Source organism: Gekko japonicus, unplaced genomic scaffold (genome assembly GCF_001447785.1).
Source record: "Gekko japonicus isolate JY-2015 unplaced genomic scaffold, Gekko_japonicus_V1.1 scaffold166, whole genome shotgun sequence".
NCBI lineage: Eukaryota > Metazoa > Chordata > Lepidosauria > Squamata > Gekkonidae > Gekko > Gekko japonicus.
The window spans coordinates 1,140,504-1,152,050 of NW_015173127.1; the positions used below are offsets into that span (position 1 = coordinate 1,140,504).

General features: G+C 47.8%; 1 protein-coding gene across 1 annotated transcript in view; it reads left to right on the forward strand.

The window, feature by feature from the left end:
- Positions 1 to 11,547, forward strand: part of PRKCH (protein kinase C, eta) — a 193,624-nt gene that overhangs the window by 89,841 nt on the left and 92,236 nt on the right. Inside the window, exons 4-5 of the mRNA XM_015422013.1 lie at positions 4,631 to 4,665; positions 8,618 to 8,706. Coding sequence (XP_015277499.1) covers positions 4,631 to 4,665; positions 8,618 to 8,706 — 124 coding nt within the window. The remainder of the gene's footprint in view (positions 1 to 4,630; positions 4,666 to 8,617; positions 8,707 to 11,547) is intronic.

Consider the following 11,547-nt stretch of genomic DNA (forward strand, 5'->3'; position numbering starts at 1 on the left):
CCACTCCAGCCCGGGTCCGCTCCACCGGTCCGCTCCACCGGTCCACTCCCCCTCTCCTTTTTTTCTCTCTCTCCTCCCAACATTCTCTCTCTCACTCACTCTGTTTCCCCCCTCTCTTTCTTTCTCTGCCCTTCTTCCTTCTCAACTATCCTTCGTCCCATTCTCTCTCTCTCAATCTCTGTCTTTCTACCCATCTTCCTTCCTTCCTTTCATTCTTCCTCCCTTCCTTCCTAGCTTTCTTCCTTCCTTTCTTTCCAAATTACTAACATTAACCCCACTCTGCCTCCCCCCTTTTCTCTCTTTCCCCCCTCTCTAACTCTGTCTCTCTCTCTCTCTACCTCCTCTTCTCCATTCCTCCCTTCCACTCGCCCTTCCTTCCTATCTAGGGCCCGTCGTCTACCGCCACGACGGGCTTTTCTTACTAGTATGTTATAAGAGGACACCATTTTCGAATGAATCTGGAATGGGACAATCTCTTCATCTCTTTTTCATCTGTTGGGGGTTGGGGAGTGGCAAAAAAGTTGTATCTACCACTGGGGATTTGGAAGCGGCTTCCTGTACCACAGCCCGAATGGCCTAGCTCAGCCTGGATGCATCTGAGCTTAGGAGCTAAGCAAGGTTGGCCATGATCAGTACTTGGATGGGAGACCACCCAAGAAGACCAGGGCTGCTATGCAGGGGCAGGCCAGTTTGGTGTAGTGGTTAAGTGAGTGGACTCTAATCTGGGAGAACCGGGTTTGATTCCCCACTCCTCCACTTGCACCTGGCTGGATGACCTTGGGCAAGCCGTAGTTCTGATAAGAGCTGTACTGGAAAAATAACAGTTTCTGTCAAGAGCTCTCCCAGCCCCGCCTACCTCACAGGGTGTCTGTTGTGGGGAGGGGAAGGGAAAGGAGTTTGTAAGCTGCTCTGAGACTCCTTTGGGTTGTGAAGGGTGGGGTATAGATCCAATCTCTTCTTCCTCTCTTCTTCTTTCTTGCCTGGAATGCCCTGTGGATGGGGTCGCCATCCATCGGTTGTGACTTGACAGCACCTTCTTCTTCCTGTACAGGGTGACAGAGTATTTCTTAAGAACATAAAAGAAGCCAATGTTGGATCAGGCCAATGGCCCATCCAGTCCAACACTCTGTGTCACACAGTGGCCAAAACCCCAGGTGCCATCAGAAGCTTCACCAGTGGGGCCAGAACTCTAGAAGTCCTCCAACTCTTGCCCCTAAGCACCAAGAATACAGAGAACCACTGCCCCAGACAGAATGTTCCATCTATACCTTGTAGCTAAGAGCCACTGATGAACCTCTGCTCCATATGTTTATCCAAACCCCTCATAAGAACATAAGAGAAGCCATGTTGGATCAAGCCACTGGCCCATCCAGTCCAACACACTGTGTCTCACAGTGGCCAAAACCCAGGTGTCAACAGGAGGTTCACCAGCAGGACCAGAACTCCAGAGGTCCTCCCACTGTTGCCCTTCAAGCACCAAGAAAACAGAGCATTCCTTACCCCAGACCGAGAGTTCCTATCTATACCTTGTGGCTAATAGCTACTGATGGACCTCAGCTCCATATGCTTATCCAATCCCCTCTTGAAGCTGTCTATGCCTGTAGCCGCCACCACGTCCTGTGGCAGTGAATTCCACATCTTAATGACTCTTTTAGGTGAAGACGTACTTCCTTTGATCTGTTTTAAGCCTACTGCTCATTAATTTCATTGAGTGCCCACGAGTTCTTGTATTGTGAGAAAGGGACAGAGGTACTACCTTTTGTATCCCATGCATAATTTTGTAAACCTCTCCACAGTTGACCTCTGCCAATGCAGAATATGGCTTCTTCGGCAGCCTGAGAATATCAGTGCTCACTTGAAGAAAGCAAGTGTATAGTTCTTAAGGTCTCGGAGACAGGGTTGCATTACTTATACAGGTTGAAGAAGCTGGCTTACTCTGTAACAAAGCACTGCCAACCTAGCAGTTCGAAAGCAAGAAATTGCAAGTAGATAAATAGGGACCACTTCGGTGGGAAGGTAACAGCGTTCCGTGAGCCTTGGTGTTTAGTCATGCCGGCCACATGACCACGGAAACGTCTTCGGACAGCGCTGGCTCTTCGGCTTTGTAACGGAGATGAGCACCGCAACCCTAGAGTCGGATTCGACTGGCTTTCGAGCAAGGGAACCTTTACCTTTACCTTTATCTTGGTTCCAGGAAAAACATAAATCCTTTTCCACCAAGCGTGTTTTCTCCCATTATTACAAAGGTGTCCTTTGATTAAGAAGAAGAAAGTGCCATCAGGTCACGACCGAATCGTGGTACGCCCATCCACAGGGCATTCCAGGCAAGAGATGAGCAAAACGCGGTTTGCCATTGAGAGCCAGTGTGGTGTAGTGGGTAGAGTGGTGGACTAGGAATCAGGGCGACCCAGGTTCGAATCTCCACTTCTCCCATGAGGGCTTGCTGGATGACTTTGGGCCCGTCACAATCTCTCAGCCAGGCCTCATTCGCAGAGTCGTCGTCGTGAGAAGACGAAGAAGGGGAGAACAACGTTCTAGAGTCACTTTAAGTCCCAAACTGGGAAGAACAGTGGGATCTAAACTAATAAATGCAAATGCGTGCCTTTCTCTGCATCGCAACCTGTGTTCCCTCTAAGCTGAGTTCGTGTGAGCCAGCTCACAGTTTTTTTAGCCTCCGGCTCACACATTGTTGCCTTAGCTCGGGAAGGAGGGCTCTGGAGCAAACTAATTTATGCAGCAGCCAAATTGCCCGCTCACAACCTTGTGGCGGAACGGGCCCGCATCAGCTGGCAGACCCCGCTCTGCCCACCCCTCCTTTGCCTGACCTGGCACCTGAAGGGGCAGTTTTTCACCACTGCCTCCGGGTATTGCTGCCACCACTGTCCCTGTCTTGGGCTCTGGTTAGGCGGGACAGCCTCCTAACCTCCCTCTGCTGTTGTTAGGAACCCACCTCTGGGCTTCCCAGTAATCTTCGGGGCTCCCCTGGAGAGTTGGCAACTGACCGTTTTGCCCTTATTCTCCTCCTTAGGGAGTCCCCAACCCACTCTTAGCGTGTCCAAGCGGCTGGGGGAACTATGCGGTACAGAGGGACTTCTCAGGGTCAACAGTAAAATAATTTATTTTGAAAACACTTAACTATATACAGGCATATTAACAGTGAACCGAAGAATTAAAATAAAGGTGGATAATAAATCGCTCCATCTCTCCCTTCACTACACATACCCTGTCTAGATGGTCTGCAGGGCAGGCACATGACTTGCTTTCATTAGAGGACTCCCAACATGGCCTCTGCCTCTTGCAGTCTCCAGCCGACAGCCTGACTGGCTCCAGACTTCAGGCAGACTGCTCTCAATTCTCACAGACTGGCTTCCCGCCCAAAAGCTCCACTATATCAAACAGCCCTTCACGCCCAGGAAGTGACTCTCCCTCCTGCAGCATTCTGGGGCAGATCTCCTCACAGCCTTGATGGACTTCCTGTCCTCTCTAGGGAGCTGCCCTCTGACTGCAGGTTGGAGACAGGGGGGGGGGAATGAGGAGGAGACTAGGCCAAGGCCTACCTCAGGTTTCATGGTCTCCTCCTATCTGGCCCACACCAACTTAAACATAGGCATAAAATGGCGTTTCTCCACAAACCTTAATGCCAGTAGCTCTCAAAGTAGAATTGTTGCTCACAAGACTCCACAGCTTAGAGGGAGCATTGATTCGCAACCTGAAATTTCCTGGTGGTCTCCCATCCAAGTACGAACGAGGGCCAGCTCTGCTTGGCTTCCCAGCTCTGATGAGCCTGGGCTATACCAGCTGCTTTCCTTTGATTAGGTCATCCTTCCGTTAATCCTCCTCCTTTTCCCGATTAGGGTTGATAGCTGCCTGTAGGGGAAAAAAATGTCCTGTTCCTTTCAAAGTGCTTTAATGGCATGTTATTTACAAGGTGCTGTCATTTCCCTCTTGCCCATTTCCATACATTAAAGCTCCCTTAAAGAGACAGGACGTTTTTCCTCCAGGTGTGTTGGGAAGCTAGGTTTGCCAACTGCGGCTTGGGAAATTCCTGGAGATTTGGGGGTGGGGGTGGCTGGGGAGGGTGGGATTTGGGGAGGAGAGGGGGCTAACTGGGGATAGGATGCCATAGGGCCAACCCTCAGAAGTTGTCATTTCCTCCAGGGGAAAACGGATCTCTGTCGTCTGGAGATAATCAAGAGAAAAGAGAGTTTGCATCTGGGTCCTTGTTTTTTTGGGCTGCAGTGGCTCAAGTGGTTAAGATGCTGAACTGCAGACGGGAAGTTCAGTAGTTCAGCAGTTCAAGACCCGAGTGTGCCGCATGACAGAGTGAGTTCCTGTCTATGGTCCCAGCTCCTGCCAACCTAGCAGTTCGAAAGCAAGAAATTGCAAGTGGATAAATAGGTACCGCTTCGTTGGGAAGGTAACAGTGTTCCGTGTGCCTTGGCGTCTAGTCATGCAGGCGACATGACCACGGAAACGTCTACAGACAGCGCTGGCTCTTCGGCTTGGAAACGGAGATGAGCACCGCATCCCTAGAGTCAGAGTCGACTGGCTTTTGAGCAAGAGGAAACTTTTACCTTGTTTTTTTTATTTTATCAAACTCACATGGCTGTCTGTTTTTTCTCTTCTCCAGGGGCGTATTTGGGAAGCAAGGATACCAGTGTCAAGGTATGATGCCTTGTCTTTGTTGATTAAATTACATACTGCACGTTTGTCATTTTTTATCCCTGTGCAAGCCCCCTTTGGAATGCATAGGAACTGCGCCATCTTCCACTTTCTCATTTCCCTTGCTTGTCTCTTCCTGTTGCTTTGGGGGGGGGGGTCTGTTCCACATGTGTTTTGCGCCCTCTAATGGTCAGTTCTATATTACATTGCATTATGTGTGGCATACCTACTGCAAGGTTTTATGCCGGCCATAAAGCAATGTAACATCAAATTGACCACTAGAGGGCGCAAAAATACATGTAAAATATGAAAAATACATGCAAAATATGAAAAATACATGCAAAATATGGGGAAAAAACCTGGCGCAAAAGGAACATACAAACAAGGGAATTGAGAATGCGGAAAAGCCCATAGTCTGTGGTGGATTTGTGCCCACACTAATTTAAGAAGGTTTTTGTACTGGCTTTGTATTATTATTTTTTTAAATCACTAGAATTTCCCTTGGTACTAACATAAATTGTAGTCAGGGTCTAATTAACACTGCAGTAGTCTACCACATTGTCGCCTTTTCTCTTTTTTCACACCGTGCATCTCTCCCCTTCCCCCAGCTATAGTGATGGCAGCTAGTTTAGATGGCTTTCGGACAAAAAGAAACAAAAAGGGCGGAGGGATCTGTAGACGGAGCTATCAGCAGCTGCTAAGTGTGATGATGTAATCTGAAATGCCAGTTTTTGGAGACAATATCTCCTTGTGTGCCAGCATACGTTTGCCAACTCCTGGTTGGGAAATATTTGGAGATTTTGGAGGTAGAGTCTTGGGAGGAAGGGGTTGGGGGAAGGGTGGGACCTCAGTGGGGTATAAGGCTATAGAGTCCACCCTCTAAAGTGGCCATTTTTCCCAGGGGAATCATAGAATCATACAGGGCTCTTTTTGTAGAAAAAGCCCAGCAGGAACTCATTATCATAATAGGCCATACCCTACAGCACAAACTCATTAGCATATTAGGCCACACCCATGACAGCACAGCTCATTAGCACATTAGGCCACACCCCCATGTTACCAGAAGTGTGGTCATCCAGCCACACCCACCTTTTGCTTCTTATTCTGTTTACCTTGTTTGTTGTCAAAACCCAGGGCTTTTTTTGTAGCAGGAACTCCTTTGCATGTTAGGCCACACACCCCTACTGTAGCCAATCCAAATTAATTTCTGCTGTTGGGTGTGGCCTATTATGCTAATGAGTTCCTGCTGGGCGTGGCCAGCTCGGGAGCCAGCCAGAACTCCGTTCCTCTGCGTTCCTGCCCAAAAATAGCCTTGGAATCATAGAGTTGGAAGGGACCTCCAGGGTCATCTAGTCCAACCCCCTGCACAATGCAGGAAATTCACAAATACCTCCCTCCCCAGTGGCCCTTACTCTATGCCCAGAAGAGGGCAAAAAAAAAAAACCCTCCAGGATCCCCGACCAAACTGGCCTGGAGAAAAATTGCTTCCTAACCCCAAAGTGGCGATCAGCATTTCCCTGGGCGTGTAAGAAAGGGTCACGAGAACTAAGCACTGAGGCAACCCTTCCTGCCCTCCCCTCTTGTGATCTGATCTCTGTCGCCTGGAGTCCAGTTGTAATTCTGGGAGATCTCCAGGCCCCACCTGGAGGCTGGCAACCCTAGTGCCAGAGGCTGGAGAAATGCCATCAGAGAGGGTTGGTGCATTCCTGGGGTGCGTCTGAAGGCCACACTAAATGTGACACCAGCAGTGGATCCAACCCGTGGCCACCACCACCATTTTTGAGGAAAAAATAGCCATTTAAAAATGGCGACGAGGAGCCGATCCTGATCGGGTCCCAGCGTAGTGGCATCAGGCAATTTTGTTTCCCTCCTCTGTGCCATCTAAGATGCCCAAACAGCCCTGTTTCACCACTTTAAAAGGCACAGAGGGAGGGAAGCAAGATTGCCAGTTGTCGCCATGCCATGGGCCAGATCAGGTCCATGTGGGAAAACATGGCTTGGCGTTGGCTCGGTAGCCACCATTACATTTAATTTGGCCAAAGCTTCCAAGTGGCAACTGCTGTTGGAAATTACACCAGAGGCTTTCTTGTTGAATATTCTACCTGATAATTCTAACAAAGATGATCGCTATTTGATTTTTTTTTAACTACGGCTGCAAGAATTCTCTATGCAAAATATTGGAAATTACTGGAGATACCAACAAAACGAGAACTTGTAAACAAAATCTTGGAGGCTGCGGAATTGGGCAAATTGACTTTGATAAAAGGCGCAACAGATTCGACATTTGAGAATACTTGGTCACGGTTTTATAACTGGTATGACAAACATATGTAGGCAAGCTTGCAAGAGACAGACCAATAGTTTACTAAATGAAATATATACCTGTTAGGATGATAGCGACAGAAAAGTTGCTTACACAGTTCATGAGAAATTGTTATTAAAGCGGAATAGGTATTAGTATAAATATTGGTAGAATTAAGAATAACCTCCATGTATTTGTTTATATGTTAGTATGTATGTATATGTATGTATATGTTATGATTGTTTGTGTATGTTATGTGGAAAATGTAATAAAATCCTGCCCCTTTGGGGGGCAGTTAAAAAAAAAGGAAATTAAATTATGTACTCAAGTAATCTTGATTTGTTCAAGAGAGGCAGTTCCATAAAAACCTCCTGGTCTTCACCAGGACTGAAAGGGGGTGGGCATAATATACCCAAGGAGCTGCGGTGGCTCAAGTGGTTAAGACGCTGAACTGCAGGCTGTGGAAGGTCGGTAGTTCAGCAGTTTGAGACCCCAGTGTGCCGCATGACGGAGTGAGCTCCCGTCTCTAGTTCCAGGTCCTGCCAACCTAGCAGTTCGAAAGCAAGAAATTGCAAGTAGATAAATAGGTACCACTTCGGTGGGAAGGTAGCAGCGTTCCATGCCCCTTGGTGTTTAGTCATGCCGGCCACATGACCACGGAAACGTCTTCGGACAGCGCTGGCTCTTTGGCTTTGAAACGGAGATTAGCACCGCAACCCTAGGGTCGGATTCGACTGGCTTTCAAGCAAGGGAACCTTTACCTTTACCTATAATATACCCATTTCAAGACTGCCTGCTTTGGCAGGTCAGACAGATCTGTTCTGAGACCTTTTCCACACAGGCTGTTTGCTCTGACTTTCAATGCTGTAGGAAACCATGGGGTTTTTTTCCTTGCCTCTTTGCAGCACTGTGGCGTATTGGTACACCTCCCAAGGCTCCCCCAGCTTTTCTCTGATCTTTTCCAAATCTGCTTTGCTGCGAACTTTGGAGAAAGATCACACTTAAGCCTGGCTGTCATGTGAGTGGAAAGTTCAGATTTTCTCTTTCCAGCTCACACTGCAGCCATTTTCTCTGCCCCCCTGCCTCTGTGGCAGCCATTCCCCCCTGCCATTTTTTAAAAATCAGTGGAATATCATTATATCATTCTAACAATCTGTATCAGGTTCTCTGAATTCCCAGCTTCCATTTAAATAAATAAATAAATAAATAAATAAATAAATCTCTTGCCCTTTTCGATACAAAGATATAAGGGGAAAGGCATCGATGCTGAGGTATAAAGGGCAAGGCATATCTCCGCAATGAAAGGGGCCACAGACTTCCCTTTTGAAAATGAAAGCTAGGAATTTGATAGACCCAACAGACCAATTATTATCGCGGTGTGACTAAATACATTCAATTGCCGATTTAAATAAAACCCTGAAAATCCTTAGTGGTGCAGGTTGGGGAAATGAAGGTTGCTGCCAGGGGGACTGGGGGCAGGGGAAATGTAGGGAAACTGACTATGTGGAAGCTACGTGGCCACTGTGCTGTATTGGCAGCTGCAGCAGCAGTGGGGGGAAATACACACACCTGTCCCTGTGTACAAAGCACCTTACTGTGGAGTGTTAGTTTCTGTGGCTTCCGGCAAACCTTCTCTGTCCTTTTGCGTTCCAGTTTGCACGTGTGTCGTACACAAGCGTTGCCACCATCTCATTGTTACAGCTTGCACATGCCAGAAGGACTGCAAGAAGGCGGACACAAAGGTAAAAACCAACAGTCGCATTCATTAGCTATTTGTGGTTGGTGTAGGGGTAATTCTTTGCAGCACTGTAGGATAATTAGCCACCCTTTTAATGGCATACTTTATACGGTCTATTTTGTGTAAAAAAACAAAGATGTTTCAGGGGATATCTAGTTTTGGTTTGATGCAAGAATCTGCAAGGCATTGAGTAACGCAGAAGTCTTTGTCAGGCACAACGGAACAAGTTATTGAATGACACAGAACGCTTTCCCCAGGCAAAACGGTTCCTGCAGGGAATCAGATTTGATTAATATTGCCCAATATTAATAAGGTACCAACAAAATCTGTATGAAGCAGATTTTTTTTTAAACTACTTCTCATGCACTTGCCCCCACAACAACATTGTAGGGTAGGTCCATATTAATTCCGTTTTTTAAAAGTGGAAGGCAGCTGGAAAGGGAGTGACTAATGATCTTTGTGTATGGCAACACTTGTGTTGGCAGAGCTCAGGAAATAATCCAATCTTTAAAGCCTTACACGGCCTGGGACCGTACCTGAGGGACTGCCTCTTCCAGTATACAACCCGAAGAACATTCAGTAAACCCCAAGCACTAGAGTAGGGCTTCTACCAGGCCCGCAGTTGAACTGGCTGTCTTCTGCTGCTTCTTCCAGTTCTGCTGCTGCTGTGTCATCGTAGGTTTGCAACTGACCGATACACACCTGAACAGCATACTCAAGATTGCAACAGCACAGACATTTTGATGCAATAATTCAGAGCAAGAGGTGTCAGTTATCAGACACTGTTCAATAAACAAAATATTGCAAGAGTGCTAATGTTTTAAGCATGTTTCTAAGTTAAAAAAAAAAACCCTTTGTGTTTGTGTCCCTTATAAAGTTTGTATCTCCGCTACCTGGCATTACCTTTTATGACACACATGGCCTGGCCCAACAAGGTCTCACTTATGTCAGATCCAGCCTTCATAACAAATGACTGTGTGTGACTGCAATAAAAAAAGGCCAATGCTATGCTGGGGATTATTAGGAAGGGTATTGAAAACAGAGTTTGCTGTTCAGGTGTGTATCTGTAAGCTGCAAACCTACCTTTGATTTGTCGATTTTCGCCACAGAAATCCCGTGCTCAGAGTTCTGAGTCTAGGACCCAGGTTAAAACATGAAACGGCCGAGTGATTAAGAGAGTCTGGCGAAGCAAGCCATGATGCAGAAGCAGAACCGGAAGCAGGAGATGGCCAGTTCCACTGCGGGCCTGATGGAAGCCCTCCGGGGGGGGCCTCATCCGGCCCCCGGGCTGCATGTTTGACACCCCTGCCATAGAGTCTACCTTCCAAAGCACCCATTTCCTCCAGGTGATAGGGTTGCCCGGTCCTACCTGGCAGCTGGCAGCTGGCAGCGGGCTCCCAGGTCCTTCTGGAATTCTCTGGCACGAATGCGGCGCAATGATGTCACCCGGAAGTGACATCATTGCATCACCAATGTTGGGGGTCACTTCCAGGTGACGTTATCATGTCGCAGACATTGGGGGTCACTTCTGGGTGATGTCATCGAGTCGCCGATGTTCCACAGCAGCGTCCCTGTTTGGGGGCAGGGTTTCCCCTGCTGGCCAGTTGACTGGCGGTGTATCAGAGCTCCTAAAATCCGGGAACCCCTGCCGGGACCTGGGGGCTGGGACCGGGTGATCTCTGTCTCCTCGAAATCTCCAGCCACTTACTTATAGGGAATCCGTCTCTCTAACCTGATTTACGTAATTTCTACCACTGAATAATCTTTTGCTCGTTTACATACATGTGGGAGGGAAGAAATCTAGTTTCGCATGGCTCCACTGGTGAATCTTTACTACCAGCCGTTGAGATGCTAAATCCTTCTTCCGAGTAAATGCAAAAGGAGTCAACGCTATCTAAACTAGCAGCTTGGACTGAAACCCATTGTTCTGTCCATCTGTTTGTTTTGGAAGAAACCGATTCTCTTTTCCTCGACCTGCGGAAGTCAGGCAAAGGTCAAGGGAGAGATAAACCAGAGGGGACAGCATCCATTGAAATGTAAATTAAAGGGGATGGAGCCCTGCTTTTGTTCAAGTTTCCCCCCCCCCTTCAAGGTTATTTTTGTTTTTCTGAGAAGTCATTGTGTCTCTTGTTAAAAGGGGGAGGCGCACCTAGGCATGAAGATGTGAACAAAAGCTCGTCCCCTGCCACAAATTTCGTTAGTCTTCCAGGTTCTACTGGACTCCTGCTCTTTTCCGCTTCTAGGGTCTTGTGGTAACGGAAAGATTTAGAGCACTATCTTAAGTAGGTTTACTCAGAAGTAAGGGCCACAGATTTCAATGGGATCCCCCACCCCCCCCCAGGAAAGTCTACTCTTGGCAGCAGCTCTGTAGGGTATTAAGCAGAGGTTTTTCACATTACCTACTAAGTGATCCTTTTAGCTGGAGGTGCTGGGGATTGCATCTGGGACCTTCTGAATGCCAAATAGATACTCTTCCGCTGAGCCAAGGACCCTTCCTAGTTATTTCAGCCATCATCAGTTTGTGCCGAGTGCTTACAAACAAGGGACAGCAGCAGAACATTAGCAGTGTGTTGGTGCGTGCAACCAACCGGCCCTGCTGGTGGAACTCCTGATGGCACCTGGGTTTTGGCCACTGCGTGACACAGAATGTTGGACTGGATGGGCCTGATCCAGCATTTGGCTTCTCTCATGTTCTTATGTTTGCTTGACTCTTGCATTTGATACCATTTATAAACCAGTTGGGTGCCAACTGGGGGCAAAATATTTTCCTTCCTTCCTTCCTTCCTTCCTTCCTTCCTTCCTTCCTTCCTTCCTTCCTTCCTTCCTCCCTCCCTCCCTCCCTCCC